Genomic DNA, 24,157 nt, shown 5'->3' with positions numbered 1-24,157 from the left:
AGGGTATGCTGCTGCTGGAGCATCCACTGGGGCATACTGGGATCTGGAGAAGTGGATGTAAGATGGGAAGGACCTGTAGTGGCCAAGCACCAGATGGTCTGGGCAAAACTCTGGAGTTAAGCTTGTTATTGAATGCTTCTCACATACAGGTTGTGGCACTGGTGCTATTACTTAGCACAGAGAGTGTGTGAGTGAAGGGAGCTCTCGTGCCTTCCCCTCTCTGCATCCTCCTGTTCCTGCCAGTCTCCTCTTGGTGAGACCCAGCAATCTGCCAAACATTTCACCCTGTGTGATTCTGTGGTCTGCTTCTCCTGAATCTGAGCCACTGCAGCTGCATGCAGATGAAGACAGTTGGATTCAGCTGTGCCTCTTAAGATTATCATCCATTTTTAGACCTTTTGTAAGAAGGCTGCTGTTTCTTCACACTTTTGGAGATGCTCTTTCCTCATCTGGGAATTATGTAGTCATACCAATAATCTCCCCTACTGTCATCTTCAAGGCCTTTCTGGACCACATATTTATAAACCTCTATAAATATTGAGGTCAACATTTCTCTGCCTCTGGTAGGCACTGCCTGTTCCTAGGTCCCCAGGGGCCTCACAGAAGAAGAGTCATAACAGCTGAAACTGTGAGCCTGGTTGGATGCTGCTTTACAGCTTGCAAGCAATAGTTGTGCTGGGTTATGTTACCCTGACCTTGTTTGTAAGAGCCCACTGGTAGTACAGTTCTTCTCTACAAGCTAATGGGGCTTCTCATGGCACTAAACCGGTGGCCTCGGATGGGTGAATACGCTTAGGACAACGCACGGAGGTTACAACATTTTGAATGTCAATGGGGAGCTCTTCCTTGTACATGTTATTTAAACTTGCTGAGACAGCGTCTTTCAATGGCTGCTCTCCAAAATAACGAGTCCCGTTTGAATGTTTTTAATTGCTCAGCTTCATAGAAAGGTTGCAAATCTTACTGAAAATTAGACAGGCTGATTAGAAAAGAATTTGGTGAAATAACACAATACATTAAGGAGACTGTCAGGAGACCTGTGCTTCTAGCTGCCCTGTCAAATAGCGGATATGTTAACACATAAAATAACTGTGTTCTAATATGAACAGTTTGATTGCTGTTGGTTTTCCTTCTGGATTCTGTAATAATTCAGGTCTTCATTTATTTATTTATTAATTTATTGAAAAGAAGAATACATGTGTGTAGTGTTCAGCTGAGACCTGTCTATTTAAGTCTTTTGCAAGACTTGAGGACGTATTCTACCAAAGGCCAGCAATCCACCTCCTGCAGTGGGATGCCCTTTCAGTTTCCAGTTGCTTACTACTTAAGCCCTAGGCAAAATGCACCAGCTTCATTATTCTTATAGCCCACTATGCAGAGCGATTTTTTTATCAGTTTGCTCAGTGCAGCATGAACTCAGTGACCGAAAAGTTCAATAACTTGGTTTTGATTCCATTAAAATGTGCTATCAGAAAACCACTGTTCTATGTTTTTTCTTAAACTACTAAGTATTTTTGTATTTCTTTGTTTTGTGATCTTGCAGACTCAGCTCTTGGGAGTTCTACTTGCTGCAGCTTCAAGTTTTTTGATCAGTGTCTCTTTAAGTATACAGGTATGAAATTATTGGTCTTTATTTTCTGTCGTTTACATTTGGCATATAACTTTTCTATAATTTGTTTTTATGCTGAAGTTCAAAACACAAATTCTGTTACATTTAATAAACATTCCCACTCTCTTTAACTAGTGTTGTGCAGTAGTTTTCAGTAAGATGATAGCTCTCAGGCTGTTCTTTGCTGTGATTCTCATATGGGAACACAATAAAAATTCATAACTCCTCCTACTCTTCCTTATAATATGCCATAAGTAAGTACTAGCTGTGACCTACATATAGTCCCACTGGACATCGTGTGAACATGTCTCAGTATGTCCAAATCTAAAGTGGAAGTGACTAAAAAAATCTTGGGGGTAACTTAATGGGGTGATTAATGTAATTAAATGCCCATAAGCATAAACTTGTTTGCTTTTTATTTGTTTATAGAGACACAAAATGCTGGATGTCACTGCAAATCGTTGGTTTGTGGATCAGGGAAGTTTGATTTCATTATGCTCCCCATTTTCCTTCAAGGGCTAAACTTCTTTCTAGTATTTCAACCCCCGAGCATGTTCCACAGCATGAAGCTGCAATAATGTTCTGCTTTGTCTCACTGAGGGAAATGACCGAGACTATGGTATATCACAGACATTACTCTTTGGCCCATATTCTCCAGCATAATTTACAGAGTAGAATGGAAGCCTGAGGACAATGATTTACAACTTCCTTGTGACTCTGCAGTGGCACTTCCAAAATTGTGTATCAGATGGTGGAGTAAAAAATGTATTTTACAGCCATTTATACAATGATAGCTGTGTCATTTGGTTTCCAACTTTTTTTGACTCATTTGTCTGTGCAGAGGGGCTGGTAAGAAATCTGAGAAAGGAAATTATATTCTGCAGAGCTAGTGCAGAACATTGCATCCTTCCCTATAATGACACCTTCCTGATGGTGAATGCCTGGACACTGTTTCAGAAGTCCACCGTGATCAAAGTCAAATTATCCCATTATATACAGGTTCTTTCTGTACAGCCAGAGGGGAAGCAATTGTGACATGCATAAATGATACCTTCTCCATCCAACTAGAAGTGTTGATGAAATACTACTTAAGTATATATTAAACCTGTTGACACAGCTTTTTTTCCTTCTGAAAATAATGCCTTACCTGAGCTCTTCTTCCAAGATCAAACAGGAGATTGTAGCCAAATCCTAAATTCTCCCTTTTGAATTTAAAGATCTCCCTACAACATATGTGGTTAAGTACTGCCTTTTTCATCTTGAAATTGTATTTCTGACTATGATACGTATCAGGGGCAGGAACACCATGGAGTCCAGTCCCCTTCTCCCAGTTTGTTGCCACCATTCTCATTATGGCCCATCTCTTCCCTCTGAGTGTTTCCAGATTCACAGCACAACCTACTGAGCTGTGCTTTGAGAGAAGAACAGAGGCGTGCAGGGATAGCTAGGAAGTACTAGCTAGTATTCACTTAATCTTTTTCAGATTTATTCAGAGGTCTAATTTTTCAGTCATTTCCACCACGGCTGAAAAAGCACACATCTGAAGCAGCATTGAGTTAACACAAAGCCGTCTGTCTGCAACAGCAAGCTGAAAGGCATGTTTAAAAAGAAAACTTTGACGCACCTGGAATTTGAAGTTGACAGCCCCCTTAATTACTCCACTTTTATTATACATAAGAACACAATGGGAGCCTTTCTTTTCATGCCTGTTCCTAATAATTAATTTTCTAGAAATGTGCTCATCTCCGACTAGCTTGCCAAACAGAGCCGAAGCCCTACTACACGAGCAAGCTGTGGTGGTGTGGAATTATCCTCCTGGGGCTTGGAGAGGTGGGCAATTTCACAGCCTACGGATTTGCCCCCATTGCCCTTGTCGCTCCACTAGGATGTGTATCTGTCATAGGTGAGATGGTTTGCCACATTTTGCTTGGGAACATACTTTAATTGAATGCTTATTTGTGACTGGAGGAATAATACCAGGGGAACCACAGCAGGAATGCAAGGGGAAGATGTTAATGTTGTGGTTTGAAAAGAAATGATTCATATAATTACACGAGCTGACAGTTTAACACAAACCCTCTACTTAACTTGGAGACTCTTCTAATATTTTTTCCTCTTCTATGGTTTTGTCTTTGTGGACTTTGTCACTCTGTGCTGTGCTAATCCCTGCCAGTTGAGCTGGCAGAGCGGGACCAAAAGGGACTAGAAATTTCCTGAAATGGTTTAGCTTATTTGTGGACATTATCAAAGTTGTTCATTTGTTCCTTCATGTGCAGATTAATTGACCTTTAGCAGAATTATTCCTATCCTTAGGGCTCATTTGATGCAATCTTACTCTTTACTTCATGATTGTTTGTTTTTTTTTGTAGTTAAGGTATTTGGGTATTATCTTGGGTATGAGATGTCTTGATTCTTTGATAAAGAAATGTACGTTTTAAAAGATGTTATCATGTCGTGCTAATGCAGAGCAGAGTAGACACGGCAATATATAGAGTGTATGAAAACTGGAATACAAGGTGCAGCTGTATCCCTTGGTCAAGTCGCTTCACATCCACAGCTGAAACATCCAGGGTTGAGATATCACAACAGCTCCGCACACGCTGGAGCTCATTTGCTTGCTATTGACAAGTGATAACATTTCATGGTCTGTGTCTAGCTACCAGTTTCAGGCTTGGAAGCAACGCTGTGGTGAGCGATTCTGCATGGGGAGGTAGAAAAGATGAATTATCTTCCCTGTGGACTGTCTGGCTGTATTGGAAGGAGGCAGCCAAACATATGTGGGTGCAATTTAGCAATAAAGTAGTGGGGGAAGGAAACTGCAGGCAATTTACTGTAACCTTTAATGTTAAACTATTGCAGAATTTTGCAGAATGAGATATAAAACTGCTGTAGTTCACCATTGTAGGAAAGATTTCTCAAGGAAAGGAATGAGATATTACCTGAGATGAAAATGTAAATTAACATGACATATCCCAGTGTGATTTTGGTGGCAGTAGTTTTATCTTTAACAATTGTAGACATTTCCAGATGTTTCTGAACATAAGGGGACTTGATCTAATTTGTTGCCCAAATTGAGGAAAATGCAAATGTATATACATCTAGCAGGAAGAAATGAAAAGCATTGGGAAGTCAAAAAATTACGTTGGTTATTAAGCTACTACAAAGAAAAGGTCATATTTAAGATGATTTTTATCTGGGCAGATTCCTTCTTCCTTACCTTTGCAATATGTGAAGAAACATTGCATATGTTTCCTTCATTCTCCATTTCTCCTTACTTACAACAAGTATCAAGAAGCCATTTTCCTTACTGTTATATTTTATCAAAACTCTCACCCACTTTTTTTTTTTTTTTTTTTTTTTAAACTGACCCCATAATGCTTATCCTGGAAGACCCCAGAAAGCACTTCAATATCTTATTTTCCATTCCCACATATCAATTGTCAGTTTCCCTTTCATAGCCCAAACAAGAGATATCTAAAATTGTATTTAGTCTAGCAAACATTCCCTTAAGGAAGGAAAAGTAAAAATGATGTAGACAGCCAATTACAACAATAACTTCCCAGTAACACTTCCTACCCCCTAGATACTTCCCTGTCTTCTAAAATTAGAGCTAGAGAGAAAGAGAACACATCCTTTTAATTTTAATGGTTCGCCATTTAGGACAATGACAAACTGACCAAGACACTTGCAGTTCATCTGCTAACAACTGTGCAGAGGATGGTTTGGCAGCAGGTCTTCCAGTTTCAAACATCACAAAATATTTTTTCATTAAGCTGTGACATCTTTTAGGTGGGGGACAGTGGACTTTGCACAGTCTAGTTGGCTGCTCTTTTGAGGTATTGTTGAATGTGCAACTTTTCATAAGTTATTTTTCAAAATGAAGAAATTAAGCACTTGTTAACAGTCTCCAAATTTGTGTTTGAACCTTGAGTCTGCCCTTCTTATAAACACTTTTTTTTTTCTGAGTTTGGTGTCAGCACATCTCAGATGGTTAGAGCTGGCTCCATCGCTGATGTTGGGTACTCAGTACCTGTGGCCATGCAGAGGGGAGGTGTGCTTTGTGTTATGCCCAGTCATCAAGGGGACTCTCTGAAGCTCTTTGTGACTCTGGGTCTGCATGGAAAGTTTTCTTTGCTTGGAAACCAGGGTGTGGGGAGAGGATAAGGCACACTACAGTCTCTCCAAAACAGATTTGGGCTGTACCCATCATGTATCTCCAGACCTCTGAAATCGGAAGCATCCTGGGTCTTAAAATAGATGGAGCCAACATCTATTATGCTCTGCTACCACATTTAACTGCATCCAACTGAATTTTGTGTTTAATCCGGTATCAATTAAATAGTGAAAAGTTTTTGCTTTGTCCTATTGAGCTGGGTGCTTCTGATGGATGCTTTAGAAAGAATCCATCACCACAGACCATGAGTTGGCATGACACCAGCAGATTTTTCTTTTTTCTTAGAATTAAGCTACAAAGACTATATTTTTCTTCTTACACAGTGGAAGTATTTCTGTGTGTGGTTGCAATGATGCAAGCTCTACATCTGTTCAGGGTTTTAAATAGTTTGAGAAGACAGCAGTTGTTTTCTTCAAGAGGAAAAATTGGTAAATTTTTAATTTAAAAATGGAGAAGTAATACATGTTTGATGTGATCATTAAAAAGCTTTTTATACTTAAAAATTAAAAATCATGTTTTACATGTAGCTTGGGTAATTTTAGACTCCTGTGGTTTTTTGCTCATTCTCTTGCTTTTGCTTGCAGAAATAACTTAGAGGGGGTTGGATGAGGAGAGGCCAGTGGTATCAGAGATGGGTTCTTATGCAGTTTTCCTCATTCTCTAGAGATTTTTTTTTACATTCAACTCACTTAGACTGACAGTGTTGAGATCCCTTTACATTTTTGGTATGCTCCTTCTATGTAGCTGTGGGGCAAGATATTGCTTTAGACTTTGAAAACTGATATCTCTGATGGTGCTTTAGGGAAAAGATTCTCAGATATTCTTATAGAAATTGATTTCTCCCACTCACTGTAATGTAACACCTTTGTGGTCCAAGACCGTGGGATTTTGTGAACTCTTGTTAATGAGGACTGGGAAACATTCACCAGACTATTCTTTAAGGTGCTCTATTTGTACTTGTCTAGAAGATAGAACAAAAGGATTTCCAGGGTCCTTCCTTCCCTCTGCAGAGAGTATGTTCTGAAATCCAGTTTCCAGAATTAAGCTTGCCTTAATGGTATTTCTCTTGAGCAATTCCTCTGACTTTTTGCTTGCTTCTTTATTAGGATATTGACAGTGTGGATGGGGAAGAACATTTAGTGTCCTGTCCACCACTTTTCCAGTAGTGATATTTAATCATGTTAGAAATGTTACATGTTTAGTGCACAGAATAGCTACCAAGATGTCATGCACCAACTGACTAAATTCTGTGTTGTTTTTTGTTTGTTTGTTTTTAATTATTATTATTATTTATTTAGTATGCCATGAATATCACAGAATCACAGAATGGTTTGGGTTGGAAGGGACCTTAAAGTCCATCCAGTTCCAGCCCCCTGCCATGGGCAGGGACACCTCCCACCAGCCCAGGTTGCCCAAAGCCCCATCCAGCCTGGCCTTGAGCACCTCCAGGGATGGGGCATCCACAGCTTCTCTGGGCAGCCTGTGCCACGGCCTCACCACCCTTTGAGTGAATATTTTCTTCCTAATATCTAATCTAATCTAATCATCTCCCCTCTTTCAGTTTAAAGCCATTCACCCTTGTCCCACCACTACACCCCCTGACCAAGAGTCCCTCCCCAGCTTTCCTGTAGGCCCCCTTTTGGCACTGGAAGGCCTAAAGGTCTACCTGGAGCCTTCTTCAGCTTGTCTTCATAGGAGAAAATATCTACAATATAAACTAAGAATAGGCTTGAGTGATCATTTAGCTGTGATGGATTTGTTCCTATATGTCTTGGGCAGAGTTAGTGCTCTGTTTAACCCAAGCTACATATGCAGGTATTCTTTCAATTTCTTCAGATTTGTGTTACTCCTCCTCTGGCACAAAGCTCTGAGCAAATGTAATCAATGAATAAGTGTAAACCATGATACAGTGGTCAAATGTACTACCTGCCTCATCTTCTCTCCATATCTTCCTGACTGTGTGGCATGCTACACTAGCTCGGATGGATTAAAACATCTCCTACTGCTTCTCTATGGGGAAGGTCTGGAATTTCTTCAGCTCAGAAGCTAGGCAGGACTGAGGGTCCATCTATATAAAGCATAATTTAAGGTCACATTTTAAAATGTGACCTTCCCCAGCAGCAACGGCATGCTCACAGAGTGAGCACTGCTCAGCAATTGTGTGAAATCAGCTGGATGATCTTAAACTGCTTCATAAGATGGAGGCAGACCCTTAAATTGCATAAAACTGTGTAAATGCTTGGACTCAAAGTGAAATGTTTTCCCTATTTCACAAACTGAGAGAGGTGCAAACAGTAAACAAATCTTCAAATCATGCTCCTCCTTTGGTATTTTATGCAGACTGTTAGTGAAATGAGTAGAAAAGAGTTCTGCAAAATGGATGGCTTTGAGAGCCTTTAACAAATTGATGTGATTTTAGCTTTGCTACCAATCAGTCAAGCTTAACAGAATGAATATTAGAGGCTAATATTCATTTTGTGTGGCTATTGACAAGACAGAAGCAGCATAGGTAGTCTGTGTATTTATAAGGACAGTACTAATCTATTTAAACTAGTACACAAAGCTAATCTAAGACTTGAAATGAAAAAAAAAAAATGAGCATTACAAATATACTAGCATTTACAGTTATGGACAGTTATGAAACAAAGGTAAAAAGGTGAGATTCATAAATAGGTTCAGTACCAGGAAAACAATTTAATAATGAAATATTATATAAATATTTCTCATATATATATATACACCATATGTATATAATTATGAAATATTTGTGAAATAGCTTTGGGTGGAAAAAATAAGTAGTAAACACTTTTTTGGACTGGATAAAATGCAAAAAATGCACTCTAAGGATCAGTATGTATCTTCTGTCTTTAACTTCTATTCTTGTATATTATTCTTTTCTTAAAAACAAGCAAACAAACAAACAAGAAAAAAAGCCTAAGCACAGATTTCATGTCTAGGAGGCAGAGGAGTTGTTTTGTGAGCTGGATTCTCACCCTTCAGTGTCTGCTACTGGCAAAACCCACATATCATGCTATTTATTTATGTTTCTGCTGGAGAAAACCTGCATATGGAGATAATCTCACACTATCACTCTCCTAGGAGAATCAGCATCTGACTAATTTATGTGTAGCACCATTACACCTCTCCCTTAAGGCATTTAATTGCATATCATGCAGAAAATGGATGTTTCCTATACTTTTTTTTTTTCTTTAAATTAAATTGAAATTCACGTGCTGTAGTTACAGACAATGAATACAAAACAGACCATTTTATGCAGATGTGTGAGAAGGCAAGGTTGTTTCAACATAATGATTAGGCTCCTGAACAAACCCATTTTTTCCCATTTTCTACCCAATAGTTTTTATCATGATAATTTTTTAAAATTTATTTTTCATTTGAAATATTAATTCCATATTTCCAAATTGAAGAGCTTCATGAGCCTTCAGAAAGGTTAAACTATAAAGATACAGATATTTTAGCAACCTATTTACTTCTCGATTTGTGGATATTGATGTAAACATGATGCAATCAAACCAAGAAAATAACTTAAAGACTTCATTAGGATGTATTTTCATTTGTATGGTCCTTCTTTGCCCAGGCCTGAATCTGTAATGTTCAGTCCTTAACAGAACACCTCCCAGATTTTTCTGCCCTTCTCTTGGTCTAGCAGGCTAGCTGCCACTGCTTTCAGCAGGACTAAAATCTGTGCCTGGTTTTGAAAATTTTGCCTCAATAATTAGTTAATAGGCTAAAAATATTCTGATTCAGCTGAAAGCATACAAATGGTCTCAGACAAAGAAGGATACAGTCTTTGCTTCAACGACTTACAGGCTGATCCTTTAGGCTTAGTGTTGTACATGTGTAGTATTGCTAAAACCAGCCATTCAAAAACAATGAGAGTGTAGAACAATGATAAATTGCTTGTTGTGTTGCCAAGCTGTTGCCAGCTTATGCTCTGACACAATTTTTTTTTTTTGTTTGCCTTTCTGCATTGTTGAATTCAATTGATGACCAATTAAAAAAAATCAGAGGCTATTCCTCACTGACATGGATCTCGTTCTCTGTGACTGTCTATAGCTTTTTTTTTTTTTTTTAAAGAAAAACAGGCAAACAAATGAAGAGTTGCAAAGACACATTAATACTTTTCAGCACAGCAGTTGCCCAACTTCCTTGGTCTATTCATTCATAGGGTTGAACATAATGTACAGTGATTTACTTCCCGCATCGGTATAAAGGGGAGAAGGATGCCCACAGCTCCTGTGACAGAGGGGGAACAAGAGAACCCTGGCACAGGAAAGGGAAAATGGGGTCTGGGTAGTAGGAAAGGTGTTAACTTGTAGATCTGGTGGGCTTAGCTGTGGCCTCTAGTTGCCCACTCACTCTTCTGCCAAGGATTCAGGCACAGCAGGAGCAGCTTGGAGGCCACCAGGCACAGAGGAGACAGCCAGGACAATCAATGTGTTTGTCAACCAACATATTGGCTTGAGAAGCTGATGTCTTAAGCAGTGCAATGCACCTGAGACTGTGAACTGGAGCCCAGAGGAATTCAAGAAGAGGGGCAGAGCAGCTGTGAGGCCTGTACATTTCTCCCCAAGCTCCTGGGGCTCACGGGTTCCTTTCACACCCCTTCTCCTCTAGCCCATTGTTTCTAGCGAGTCACTGCCTGTGCTGGAACAATCTGCCCTCAGTTTGTTTGATCTAACCTGGCTCCAACCCACCCTGCCAACTGGAGAACATAAAAGGTTGTTTAAAAGTCACACTCACAGAGCTTAAAACCCATAAAACTACAAAATAAAAATAAAATTTAAATAATGCGTTAGGCAGTGTATAATAACAAAGTGCTATTTTGGCTGTGCTAATGTTGCTTGCTTGGAATTCAGTCCTGAATGTAGTAGCCAGAACTTGCCAGATGCTGATCACACTCATGCATGTCCTCCAGCATCTCAGCCACTCTGTGTAACCATTCTCTGCTTCTTTGCTTGGATATACCACTTTGCTGTTCTGCTTGACTTGGATGCATACGAAGCTTTGGTGGCTTACCCACAGGGACAGTTGCCTTTTTTGTTCAGTCTCTCCCCTGGGTTTTGCTCTCCTCCTCTCCCAGTTGCACCTCCCCTCCTACTGCAGGTTTTGCCAATTCCTCCCATCCCAGATGGCCTAATGCATGTCCTCAAAACCTCTTCTTTTTTTAGGTTCCTCTACATACCACACATCGTAAAGTGCATTAATTATGCATATATTCTGTTAAGCTCATGATCTCTTGTGCATTACCAGCTATCTCTGGAGAAAGAGCTTGCAGCATCTGAATGCATTATTAAAGAGGATGACAGACTGAGTGACAAGTTTCATTATCTGGATGTGTTCCAGTGCCTGCCTGTGCCCACTGCCAGCCTGAGAGCTTGTGATCTCCCCAGGCTGCCATCTCCAGAGAAGCAGGCAGTGGAATTTGGGGCATAACTCATCTCACCCCGAATTGGATGCCAGTACTGGAACTGAGCTTTAAATTGCATTTACTAGATCTCCACTGAACGCACTGAGAGCCCAGACAATGGGGCAGTCAACAAAAAAGAAAAAAGAAAAGAAGGAAAAAAAAAAAAAAAAGAAAAAAAAAAAAAAGAAATCAGGTCATTAAGCAACAGGTCTTTGCTGTTACAGTGGCTGCCTGCAGGGGTGGTCTGAGATGTGGTTCGGGAGAGCTCTGACAGCAAGGAGACAGAGCAGTAATTAATTCCTGCACTAACTTGGGTTGCTGCTGCTTCTTTCCTGGCTTTTATCCTCTTTCTTTTCTGAATCTAGGTAGCTCTGGCATTGCCAGTGTTGCCTGGATACCAGTGTCTTTTCTCAAGGAAAGTTACCACTGAAACACCGAATAAAGGAAACCGTGTCAGGTAGCTTACTTTCAGTGAGGTGCTCTCAGATAGAGATTCTTGTATTGCTCTTACTCATTTGCTTAGGTCTCCATCACTCTTTATGCAGTTTAAATTTATGACTTACGCTTTATCTGATTTTCTACCAACATGATGTTGAATTCCAGTTCTGTTTACCTCTTGTTCTGAACCTCTTTTTATTATATCTAGAGTACATCTAGTAGCTAACAACAGATTAATTTTTGCATCAGAACAATAGAGATAATGAAGTGAAGATGGTGAAGAAAAGATCTCTTATTTCAAGAATAAACCAATAATTTCATGCTGTAGGCAGGAACAGAGTTCCTGTAACAGCTTCCCATGATTTAGGTTCAATGTACCCTTTCAGAATCCCTCCTGAGCACAGTCATTCTCTAAGAGGTTTCTAAATGAATCTGATATTACTAACACACCTCTGCCAAAGGCCTTTCCTCATCTCTTCTGGACAGGAACTCTTCAGCCTCTGTTGCCTCTCTTTAGAGGTAGATGCTCTAATGTTGTCTGCTGGAAGAGAGCCACCTCTTGCAGGTGGCTGACAGTCTCACCCATCTTAAGTCCAAACCCCTTCTTCTTTCTCTAGCATGTATCCACACTGAGCTGCTTACTAGAAACCCTGTCGTGATCGCTGTGCTGCTGCTCACCCGCCCACCCAGAAGAGGCAGGGCTGGGAGCAGGCACCAGGGAGATGTGGGACCTGGGCAATGGAAAGGGTTGCCAGGACCCTAAAGGTCATGTCCAGGGCTCACTTCCATTTTTCCCCCTCTTCGTTAGAAGTCACTCTAGAAGACCATGAGCAGCACTCCTGTAGGGCATATATGCTAGCTCCCCCACCTGCTTGTTTGCAGACATCAAGACCAGTCTCTTAGTTCATTACAAATATAAAGTTTTTGCAGTGGCTTTCTTCCTCTCAGTTGTACTGCTGTTACTTCACTTGTAAGCCTCTAATCCACTGAAGTCAAGAGAAGCAGAAGTTTATCTCTGTGGTGAAAATTGTCTTAAGCAAGTCCATGCAGTAAGCTGATGATAAAAGAGGGAGAGGAGCAGTAGGGCCGCTCAGTGCCCATTTCCCAACGCTTCCCAGTATGACTGAATGAGGGCAGTTTATGCAGTGCCTGTGTGGGAGATGGGAAGGGTATTGCATCCCTGCAACCATCAAAGAGCCTGCTGGATGTGTTTAAAATCTTACAAAAACTGAGTGTTGGTTGGTTGCTGGAATGGACTCATGTCTGTTTATATCATGGTATGGTGCAACAACAACAGCCTCAAGATATATTTATACTTGGCCCAGGGCAGTTTTTGCTATAGCACTTGATATATTCTATCATATATTAAAAAAAAAAAAAAAAGAAAAAAAGAAAAAGAAAAAAAAAAAAGTCTTTATAATTCTCTTCTAGGTACTGCAGTTATTTCGGTCTTATTCCTAAAGCAGACCGTGAGGGCTGCTGATATAATGGGTAAGTAAAGCGTTTGCTAATATGGACATGTGTGTTGCCATATGCTTAGCAAGCTGTAACTCTCACACAGCCCCCCACCTTCACACTCCCACTTCACCAAGCAAGTGTTTCGAGGCAGATACTTACAAATTCGGGAAGAGGTGACAAAAAGAGGGAGAATCTTCAATGCATGTGAAAAAGACTGCACTCCCAAATCCTCTGCTCCTATAACCATAATTCATTCCTTATGTGTCCTTTTGCTCAAATTTATTTTCATTGTCTGCTTTTGCCTCTGAGGTTGTATTTAGTATTATCTTTATGACTACGACACAATTCTAATAAAAGCAATGATACTATTGAGTTATTCATTCAAATATAAGAGTTTTTTTTCTTACTGCATAGACATTGCACAAAAATTCAAGCCCAATTAAAAGTGACAACTTCCCTTTTGGTATTAATTTTATCACTTCAAAGAGCAAATAATCATGTTGTCAAGAGTTTTGTTGGAAAACATGGTCTTCATTGCAAAAGCATGTCAACTTTTTGTGCGTGTCCAAGATTTTTTTGCATATCAAAACTGCCCTGCTTGTAATAGTGAGAGACAAGCAGATTTCAAGGTCTTACACCAAGCCATCTTGACAGGGACAATGCACCTGATGTGGTCATGGGGCACCTGGTGTTACTGTGGGGTTCCTAGCATCTAGGCTTGTTTGTCCATACTATAACAAGGACATCCCAGCTGTTCTCATGAATGTTTTGGAGAGATTTGTTCAGTATTGTTCCAAGAATACTCTATTATATTTATTTAGGTTTGGGATCCAGGTTTGCCAACTCAGCTGCTACATTCAAAATACCTCCCCCCCTCAACCTGATCATGTTTCCCTTATGGCCTTATACATTGTGTGTTTCTTTAAGTAGCGTTCAGCACTGATTTATTTTATTTCTGTGAGTTAGACTTTGCAAGAAGGATTTAACAATGTTGCTACATTCCATAGGAATGAGCTGTATGATGGGAAATATGGTGATGTTTTTGCAAGCACATAAATATAGAACAGTTCTGCTTTTCCAAAGAAACTGTGTGCAATAGCAGTGCCAGCAAAGTCCTCCGGATGTGCTTTGTTTTGTATTCCTGAGCATTGTATTCCATACCAATCTATAGGTTTGCCAAGAATTTTAAAGATTAGTTGAAAAAAAAATTGATTATCTAATATCTTCCTTAATCCAATACAGCTTATGAGCTCAGGATCAGCTCACTTCTATCTAGATACCTCAATGAACATCTGTGTTTGTCAGCTGGCTGTCCACAAAGCAGAACTTCCAGATTTTTATTAAAAGCACAATAATGTAAGTTCGACCTTGAAAAGGGGCCCCAGCAACCCAATGGCTGAACAGTTTTTTTGCAGATCAGCTTTTTATAAATCAGTTCATAGGTCTGCAACTGCATCAGGGAGTGGCCAAGATGTTGGCTTTGTGACAGCTTCACATAAGCATTGGACTGGAACATATCTGTTGCACTTCATGTTTCCAGGGCAGGTCTGTAGCTGATGCAGACCTCTGTGACCACAGTGACTTCAGGAGAGCAGTGAATATTTTTGTTGGTTAATGATCTAGCTGTCTGCCTTGGTAAGCAACTTGTCCTTTCAGTTTAGGAGAAGTTTATGTGACCGGCTTTGTGTCCGTGAGAAATACAAAGGATAGATTCTCTTTTGTCATGCACTTGGTATTAGAATTGAGCATATTGGAAAATGTGTTGCTGCATTGGAACCCTAATCCATGAGGCTTTACTGACAGCTTTTTTCATATTTCCAGAATCCTTTGGGTCTTTAATAAAAACTGTACCAGATACGTTGGGTCTTTATTAAAAATTATAATAGACAGGACCTACAAATGCCAGGCAGTCCAAATACCTAAGCTCAGATCTGATTAAACGGACTCCAATTTTCTTCTGGAAGCTATTTCCAAGTGATCTTGAGAGAGATGACCATGATTATGTGTATTACCAAAATAACGTTCCTTTTTCTTTAAAGGAGGAACACTGGCAGTAGCAGGGACATACTTGTTGGTGACATTCGCTCCAAATGTACCCCAAGAGCTCACAGCAAGACGAGTACAGAATAACTTAGTAAGCTGGCCTTTCTTAGTATATGTGGTGAGTATTTGGTTCACACTTCTCCTTAAACAAGAACTGTGATTTTTTTGCAGCATTAAGAATTAGTGGCAGAAAAACTGCTGCTGAAGATACACACATTGTTCCCTGTGTGGTTATCATAAGAAAGAGAGCAAGTCTTTGGGTCATCGTCCTAGTTGCCAAGCTGACGAACCAAACGATGTCTTTGGAGCCAGGGAAAAGTCACAGTTGTGCAGAACTGATGAGAAAGAAAGATTTTATTTTTTTAGTGGGCTTGAGGGAAAACCTAAATATTGGCACTGCTTATATTTCCTATGTGTGTGTTCATGCCACACTGGCTGCATATACATATTAGTTACAGTGCTTTCCTGGAATTTGATGAAATTCTGCCTTTGAAAATTAGGTTATGTATCCTCTTGATCCTGCTTTATTCTGTCATATCACTGTTTTATCCCCACATTGCTGAGGCTGCCTAAAAGGAGTTTTGTACGGAGCTGAAATGTGGAGAGATGGACTGCTTCACTGCCACTCAGGTTAATCTGAAACTGAGTTTGAATTTAAACACAAAAATACCATTTTGATTAAAGTATCCATATACAAACTTCAAATTCCATTAATCTTCTTTGATGTATCTAATTAACATCAGGAACAAGACAAGAGTGAGTAGGAGGAATTTCTCCCTCTCTTCCCCTCTGGAATGCTGAAAATTTGTTCCTCCAGCTGAATGCAGAAGCTGAAATATGGGAGTTTCAGAAGTGGTTACTTTTTTCCCAATACATTTCCTCAGGTGGGTTAGATTATTAGCACACAGGTTTTTCTCAGTAGGAAGCTGAGTTAGAAAGCCACTGAGTAGACAGATTTAGGATCTTAATCTTTTAGCCAGCCTGCAGGCTTTCAGTGCATCTTAGCTATCCATAAGACTATTGATTAAGCAGAAAGTACATGCTAACACAAAACAAAAGTTGATCCTCTTGCTCTATTTTTGTGTATTTTTAAAGCTCCTGTAATTTGGCAATCCAGCTCAATGAAAGAATTAATGGTCATGCTCCCCAGATCATAGCACGCACTTTCAATCAGGCAATGCCCAGAAGTTTTGGGGTGCTCAGTAAGGTTATCTTCAGCCTCAGCAAGAGCTTCAGAAAAATCCATGGAGCTAGCAGAGGGAGAGGGACTCTTTTAGGAGGTGGTTCACAACAGGAGGCTCAGTTGCTGCTTGCTGGAGGACCCCATCTTTTTCCTACTAAATATACCCTTCTACCATCCACTTCCACCTGTAGGTACCAAAACAGACTGTCATTTAGACTTTAAACTGCTGCTTCATGCTTTTGCGTAGAGATGGTGGAGGGAGACAACTCTTCATCCACACCCATTACACCAGAAATTTCTGTGCTGTCTGGTGTTCACATTTTCTTAAAGCTAACAGGTAGCTGAAAAAGAGCTTTTCCCTATCTGAGGACATTTTGACTTTGTTTCAGGAAGAACACAGTTGAATGCCTGGGAAGACTGTCCTGTCTTCTTCTTAGGAGAAAGTATAAGGAGGTGATGAGTAACCCTTGGACTTTCTTTCCCCTCGTCTCTCCTTTGCCCGCCTTAATGAGCATCCAGTTCTACAGCATGGATTACAGGGGAGAATGGAGCAACTATACAGCAAGTCTTGTTGTCTCAACAACACATCAAGCTTGATTTGTTCCTTCTGCTCCCTGGATTCATCTGCTTTGAGCTTCTTGTGTCAAGAGAAAAGGGAGGAGTGAAAGGCTCCACAAGAGACCCTAAGATACCAGCCTGATTAGCCTGATATGCTGCTGGAAGTTCAAGCAAACCCTGCTGTAAACATGCTTTTTGGACAGAGAACAACTTTCATATTTGTTTGTAAAATTTCCAGCACAGGTTGACTGCTGATATATAAAAAAGCACAGCAGAAGTTGCAGAGTTTCCAGTATAAATATATATAGAAAGGAGACAGTACAGCACTATAATGCAGTCCAACAGTCTTTCTAAAAGTAGCCCTGAAGTGTGGTCTGCTGAGAAATACAAAGCCCCAGTGGTACAAAATGTTCTGTGTGGGTGATAAACCATCCCCATGTGGCACTCCACTGGCATCAGAGGAGTTCTGCAGAAATAGCCTGTAGTTCCCACATGAGACAACTTTGAGTCACCTTCTGAGGCTTTGCAGTAGCATACTCATGTCTGAGCAAGAATCACTGTCCTAGCTTGCTTTTTTTGTTTGTGTTTTTTTTGTTTGTTTGTTTTGTTTTGTTTTGTTTTTGTTTATGTGCACTTTGAGTCACTACAGAAGACATCAATTATGGATGTAGCTCTTAGGCTTCCCTAAACAGTAGTGTAGCGAACACTGGGCTGTTAATATTTAATCTCTGTAAAATCAGGTTCAAAGCATTTCTGCTTTTTCTTCAAAGTGCCTAGAAGACCCTCCTGGTACATTGGTCCCTGTATTGCTATATGTCCCAGAAAAACTGTTGAGGCAGACAATGTGGAATTTGTTCTGGTGCCTTCTGGTAATGCTTAGAAACATGGAAAACATCACAATTCTAAAAATGTTGATGATGTGGGCTTGAGGAGACTTCGGTACAGATTAGTTATAATAGTAAAAATGATTGTAAACAGGTCAAGTTCCTTCAGTTCCTCTGAGCAGAATGTATGAAGCTGATACAATCTACACGCTTCCCCTTCCTGGTCTCTATATTTAACACGACCACAGCTATCAGCTATGAGACCTAACACCATTTCGGGTAATTCCCAAGACACAATCACAGGTAACAGCCAGTACACCCCAGGAGGTCCTGTCAGGAGCCATACACTCCACTTCAGTGCAATGTCCCCTCCCTTGTCTGCTGATTCAAGGTGACCTGTTGGTGGGAGGAGAAATTCGGCTTCTGGGCAGCGTGACGTGAGAAAAAATTGTTTGAATTTTATGCTCAGAGTGCAAGAGCAGAGTTTTCTTGGTGGGTTTGCTAGCATTGGCAAGAGACGAGCTGATGACAGGGTGAGGACCAACATGGATGCAGCTAGCAGTGGCAACCTGCTTCAGCTGTGACTGGTGGTGCTCAGCACTACCTGCCACTCTGGGGGCTGGGGAAGAGGGTGCTGAGGGCTACAGCTGGTGTTATGGAGCAGTTTGGGCTAGTGATGATCCCTGGGCTTGTTCTGTGGAAGATTTGGGCTGGGGGAGGTGGTGGATGCTCAGGTTTGCACCAGCACCAGGGGAGCAGGTCCTGCAGGGTCCCTGTCCCCAGAGCACCACCCCACATGCCCATCATGGAAAAGGACACATAGGACATCTCTGCAGCTTAGTATGGGTTCCTTTCCATGTGGGGGATATTTATTTAGCACAGCTTTCTCCCATTCTGTTAGCAATTGTTCACTGTCAAAATAGCAACTGAAGCAATCTGAAGGCTGTTGTAGCTGCAGCTGGGTAACATGATATTCCCCTCTGGCCCTGAGATGTGTTTGCCAGGGGCACAAACAGCAAATCTGCTACCTTCACTTCTCCTCTTGAATTCCCTCAAAACCCTGTTGCAGTTTTTCACGGGGAGGCCAAGATGAACTCACAAATCTGCAGTTCCTAACATGACTTCTACGTCGTTTCCCAAATCAGACATAGCCAGTGTTGTGCTGTTGAATGAAGATGCAGAGGCTGGCAAAGTTGCTTGGTGTGAGACTTTTGTACCACATGATGTCCTGCCTTTCACCTCTGGGTGCAAGCCTGAGGGGAAGGGAAGTCACTCTGGAGGGAAAGAACAGCACTCAGCAGGAGCTTACAAATATTATTGAGCTATGATTAGTCCAGGAATGCTTTTTTTTTTTTTTTTTTTTTTAACCAGCAGCAAAATGTTTTCTTATATCCAAACAGTTTACAAAAGCAAACAATCAAAAATAAATCATTTAGTTTTTATTTTGTGATAAATGTTTGTGTTTTTTGTTTGTTTGTCTGTTTTAAGGAAGTTGGTATAAAATCCAAATTTGCATTTGTCATGTTTTGAGATGCAATTGTCTCTCAGCTGCCTTTGGGAGCAAAAGATCAGTGTGAAGGTAAATCAGAAGCGAATAGCTATGCAAATCAAAAGCATAGCTATGTTCTGTTCGTATTTTTGTACACTACTAAACTGGGGGAGGTGTAAGTGTGGTAGAGAATTTGAGTTGCTAAATGTAGCTGATGACTGCTTTCCTAGTGCACTCATTCTCCAAAAATGAGAAATCAGCTATGTTGCATTATATAACCGCTGCTGTGAACCGCTCAGTTGCTTCTTTTGAGATTTCAGCAGTGCAACGCCCAGATCTTTTTTATTCTAGTGATGGGTGAAGAGTGGAGAGACATTATAAAACACAGAATGGCATGTTGGTGACGGAACCAAGGGGCGAGATATGAGGACTTTCTATGGTTTGTTTCCCTGGTAAAACAATGAAAATAACCAGATTCAGTAATGATGGCATTCTCGTTTTCTGTCTAATTTTCCCCATTCGGTTACTCCCGATGTGCATCACCAAACTTCTCCTTCTCCATGGAGTCCCAGTGTTCAAAACCTGCTTCACAGGAGTTTTCTGGACTTGCAGTCCCTGCTTCCTTTAGGCAAAGAGAGGCATTTGGGCAACTGCCTTATGCCGTGGGTTGGAGGGGGAATACCCACGCTTTTGAGCATTTCAGAGCTGGAAGCTGAGTTGATCCCCAGAGCCATTTCATCTGCCCAGCCTTTCAGCACAGAGAAGGGCGTAGTGGTGACCTGGGCAGCTGATAATAGCAGGGAGCTTCTGCTGAGGTGGTGATGCAGTGAGACATGTTAACAGCGAGTCAGTAAATTCAGCCGTCTGTCAGATGTTATTGAGGGAGCAAGTCTGGACCGTGCACAGTGTACGTAAAACTGCTTCAGCAGCTGCAGATGTCCTGCAGTGTGGTCTGCTAGTGTGTCACTGAGCTTTTCCAGGTAGGCTCCTGACAGGTAGCCTGCGATTTGAGAACCACCACGGGAAATAAGTGCTTTCTCCCTCGTGATGTATGGCAGAAAGTCTGAGCAAAAAGACAGTGCTTTGGGGGATTTTCCTGAGTAGGCTGGGGGAGAAGGGCAAGAAAGTAGCAAAAATAATTTTGCTTGTCACAAGGAGTGATGCTATCAATGCCATAGCTAGGAGGAGGGGCTGCTGTTCCTCCAGGTAAGCAGGAGGAATTTGCTTTATAATTTCTTACTCTGTAGGAATTATACACACAGAGGTTCTGTAAAAAATGTTTCCACTAAACATGGATATCTTTACTGTCACCTTAAAAAGTCTTCCAGTGCTACCAGTGAGAAAATACAGCTCAAAGTGCAAAAATGAGACATTTCAAAGACTTTGAATGAAGCATTTATTACACAGTTCTACAGCTCTAACTTCCTTCTCTTTTATTTCCAGATTTTAGAAATTATAACATTCTGCATTCTCCTCTATTTTTACAAAAGAAAGGCTGTGAAGCACATCATGATTTTGTTAATGATGGTAGCACTACTGGGTAAGAGCACATTATTCACTTTAATGTTCCTGTCTGTTACTTGATGATTCCTTGTCATTCAGTCCCCCCCAGCTAGTTTAGATTAGGGCCACTTCAAAGGAGTGTGCTGAAGGAGAATCACTGAAACATTTCACATCATTTTGCTGTGGTCTTTTTGAAGAGAAAAGCCAATTATGGAACATAGTTTCTGTGCTTATTGCTGGGGCTATTTCTTCTTACAGATTTCCTTATATGAATACGGTGTGTGCAAGGGTGCTCTGAACCTTTTCTACCTACCACTTCAACTTTAGATCTTAGGGAAGCGGGTTGTTTGAAACTGTTTTGTAGAACAGGCCTAGCTGTGAAAATCAGTTATGTAAACTAGAGCAGTTTAAAACCTTGTAAGCACACTGTAAGCATATGCAGCGATACCCCGTGTCTGTATGGGAACTTCTCTTTGAAGTATCTCTGCCTGTTTGCATATGCAACATTTATACTTTACCACCTTTCTGGAAGAAAACCAAAAATTCAGTGGGTCACTGAAGTTTTCCCTCTGATTCATGGTGCCACCAGAAAACAATCAATACCCAGAGAAACAAGGGAGGTCATTTTACCAGGCAGTTTTCAATAAAGTCAAATTTGAACCTGTTTTGTAAAGTGTCAGGAGGCTGTCTCTAAAGTTCTTTTTGTATATTAAGAATTTGCTGAGCCCATATCTTCTCCCACCTTTGTCTTGTAAACTTTATGGTGTTTGATCTGTGCCATTGAAGACAATGGTTATCTTTTTTCACTGAGCTCAGTGGGGGCATGTATCAGCCTGCAAAGAAACTACAGAGCATGTTTCTAGTGGAGGTGGTCCAAATTGTTTTGATTCAACTAAATTTCAATAAAGTTTACCAGTTACACTATTTAGATTTAACTGAATGTGAAAAACCCTTGCAGGTTTCTCAACCACCTTCTTCCAGCTCCCTGCCTGTTTTCTTACCCAGCTGAAAAGCTCAGACTTTCTTTCAGATCTACCTTTTTGGGACAGTCCACCCATTAAATTTCCCAGCACTGAGAACATTAAGGTCAGTAGCTCTGCAGGACCCATGAAGGATTTTCTTGCTCCCTGCATGAGGAAGGGACTGAAGAGCCCCCAAAAGCCATCAGTCTGTCATCAGTCTGTTTAACTGCTCTTGGTTTAGAAGAGAGAGAGCCCAGCCAACCCTCAGCTCATAGCACAGAGCCTGGCAGCTCTGGCAGAGCTTGCAGGGTTTCCAGCCCTGACATGCTGCTGGGCGATGAGTCTGAAGATCTCAGGATGGATTTCCACACTCAGCTGATGCAGTTTTGGGCAGACCCACCAGGAAGGCTTCTCTGGGCCAAGTCTAGGAGACCTGGTCCTTCAGGCTGTGAAGCCTCTTGTGCTTATTTTGCTGTGGAGCCTGCCTGCCCTGACACCACCGGTGCCAAAGGGACACGTGGGGCTGCTGAACAGCAGCCGAGCTGCAAACCCATGCCCCAGCAGGCACTGACTGCAGCTCAGTGGTCAGGCTGAAATCAAGCAAAAACAACTTCAGCTGGTGGCTGCTGAGGTTTTGGTGAGCATATGCAGCTTCAGGAAAAATGTGTCATTATTTCTGCTCTATTAGAAAAGACACAAACAAACAAATCCGGGTTCATGGGAACTTTTGAAATCCTGACAATTCCCTTGAGCAGGAAATCCAGAACTGTGGCTGGCTCCAGCTCTCGCAGCTGTCTTGGTGCCTGGTAGTCCCTGCAAAGCCACACTGCTTCGTATCTGACTTCGTGCTCGGCAAAGCTATGGGATGCTGAGAGGGGGCTCCAAACCATCCAACACGTTCGCTGCCTTTGGAGGGCCTGGCTGCAGGAGAGGCAGACAAGGTTGGGAGCCTCCATGCAGAATATTCTCAGTGGCAGCTTGTGGAAGGGGATTTCTTCCTTTTCTAACATCTGAATAGATACATTCCCAGTGGAGGGTTCATACAGATGTAAATAAAATGTAGAAAGGTTTATTTAAGGAGAAGGATTTGTGTTTCAGTGGATATTAAAGCTGCTTTCATTCTGAAGAAAGTACAGACATGATTGTAGAACCTGAAAATATTTTGCTTACTGTAAGCCTGCAAGTTCCTTTGGTGAGAATTATCTTACCTCATGTATATACTGGGAGTTATCATAAGTTTGGAGGGAAATATTTCAGATTAAAGTGGGATTTCTGAGTTTCCTGCTCTAACAGCTGGAAAGTGACATCATTTGTCACGCTAGCTTTGGGGGGATTGTTCTATCAGAGATAGAAAAAACATTTCCTAGGTTTTGAAACCTGTTCCAGGGCAACATTAGCTAAAAGAGCATCCCAAATTTCAAACAACCAAAACCAAAACAACAACAAACAACATAAGCCAACAAATCCTTATCCTTTTTTTTTTTTCTGATTTTTATTTTTATTTTTAACTATAAGGGATAGAAACTGCCCCTTCATCAGGAAGAATTTTTCAGCAATCTTTCCTCTTAGTTGGACAATTCAAACCACTGATTTTTACCTCTAAGTATTCTTTTAAAGTAAATAACTATCCCATGTCACAGTGCAAATACTGTTTTTTTGTGGAGGTGAGGCTTGGGTGTATTTTTTTGGCTTTTTATCATATCATTAGCCCCAGTGCAGGCCAGGATTTGACCTACTCTGCTCACTTTTACTGCTGTGTTTGGAAAACCACACCACCTATTTCAATTACCGTGCAGGAGGCGAAGCACTAGGTGCAAAGTTGTCATTAAAGCAGTGAGTTTCATGATGGGGAGCAGGATCATCACCAGCTATAAGCAACTCTTAAACTCCTCCTGAACTTTTGGACTAGCTGTAAGAAAAAGGCTAGAAACCAAAACCCCAGACCTGAATCCACTCCTCTTCCCCCACCTTTTCTCCCAGCCCCTGGCCTGAACTCTTTGCACAGCGCAGCTCTCCTTGCCAATCTGAATTTTTGCAGCGACAGGAGGATGAATCAGAAACCGAAATCCAACACCCCCCAGCTCTGGAAGAGGGTGGAACAGGATCCCAGCTGGGGGACGGTGCTCCTGACGATGAATTACCTCCCTTCGAAGGTCATCTCTGCACCCTGACTCTTCTTACCATTTTCAGTTTGTTTTGAATTTGTTACGTTTTCCTTGCAGTAACCACAGCCTACTTGGTTTTGCTTCAACAAGCCAAGAGCGCTCTCCAAAAGGAAATCTAAAGTAACTCTGAGCTCAGCTGTCAGCCCCTTTTCCGAAAGATGTGCACTGCAAAACTTCTCTGCCCTGGTGACATACATATCAAAAGCATTGTCTGCTTTGTTTTATAGTGGACTTTTTTGTGGTGATGCACTGACAGTGATTAAATGGATTGAAAACACACTATCTGGGGGGCTAGATCCAGTGATGGTCTTAAAAGCCTG

At 41.2% G+C, this 24,157-nt stretch overlaps 1 protein-coding gene across 1 annotated transcript in view; it reads left to right on the top strand.

Moving 5' to 3' along the window:
- The window catches only part of NIPAL2 (NIPA like domain containing 2), a 50,062-nt gene that overhangs the window by 14,726 nt on the left and 11,179 nt on the right, over nucleotides 1-24,157 (top strand). The window contains exons 2-6 of the mRNA XM_082754456.1: nucleotides 1,544-1,612; nucleotides 3,341-3,512; nucleotides 13,084-13,143; nucleotides 15,150-15,271; nucleotides 20,651-20,747. Coding sequence (XP_082610582.1) covers nucleotides 1,544-1,612; nucleotides 3,341-3,512; nucleotides 13,084-13,143; nucleotides 15,150-15,271; nucleotides 20,651-20,747 — 520 coding nt within the window. The remainder of the gene's footprint in view (nucleotides 1-1,543; nucleotides 1,613-3,340; nucleotides 3,513-13,083; nucleotides 13,144-15,149; nucleotides 15,272-20,650; nucleotides 20,748-24,157) is intronic.

The sequence above is a fragment of the Aythya marila genome (genome assembly GCF_965140915.1).
Source record: "Aythya marila genome assembly, chromosome: 2".
In the NCBI taxonomy this organism is placed as follows: Eukaryota; Metazoa; Chordata; class Aves; order Anseriformes; family Anatidae; genus Aythya; species Aythya marila.
The sequence above is the reverse complement of the archived record's forward strand: the minus strand, read 5'-3'. Positions and strand labels throughout refer to the sequence as shown.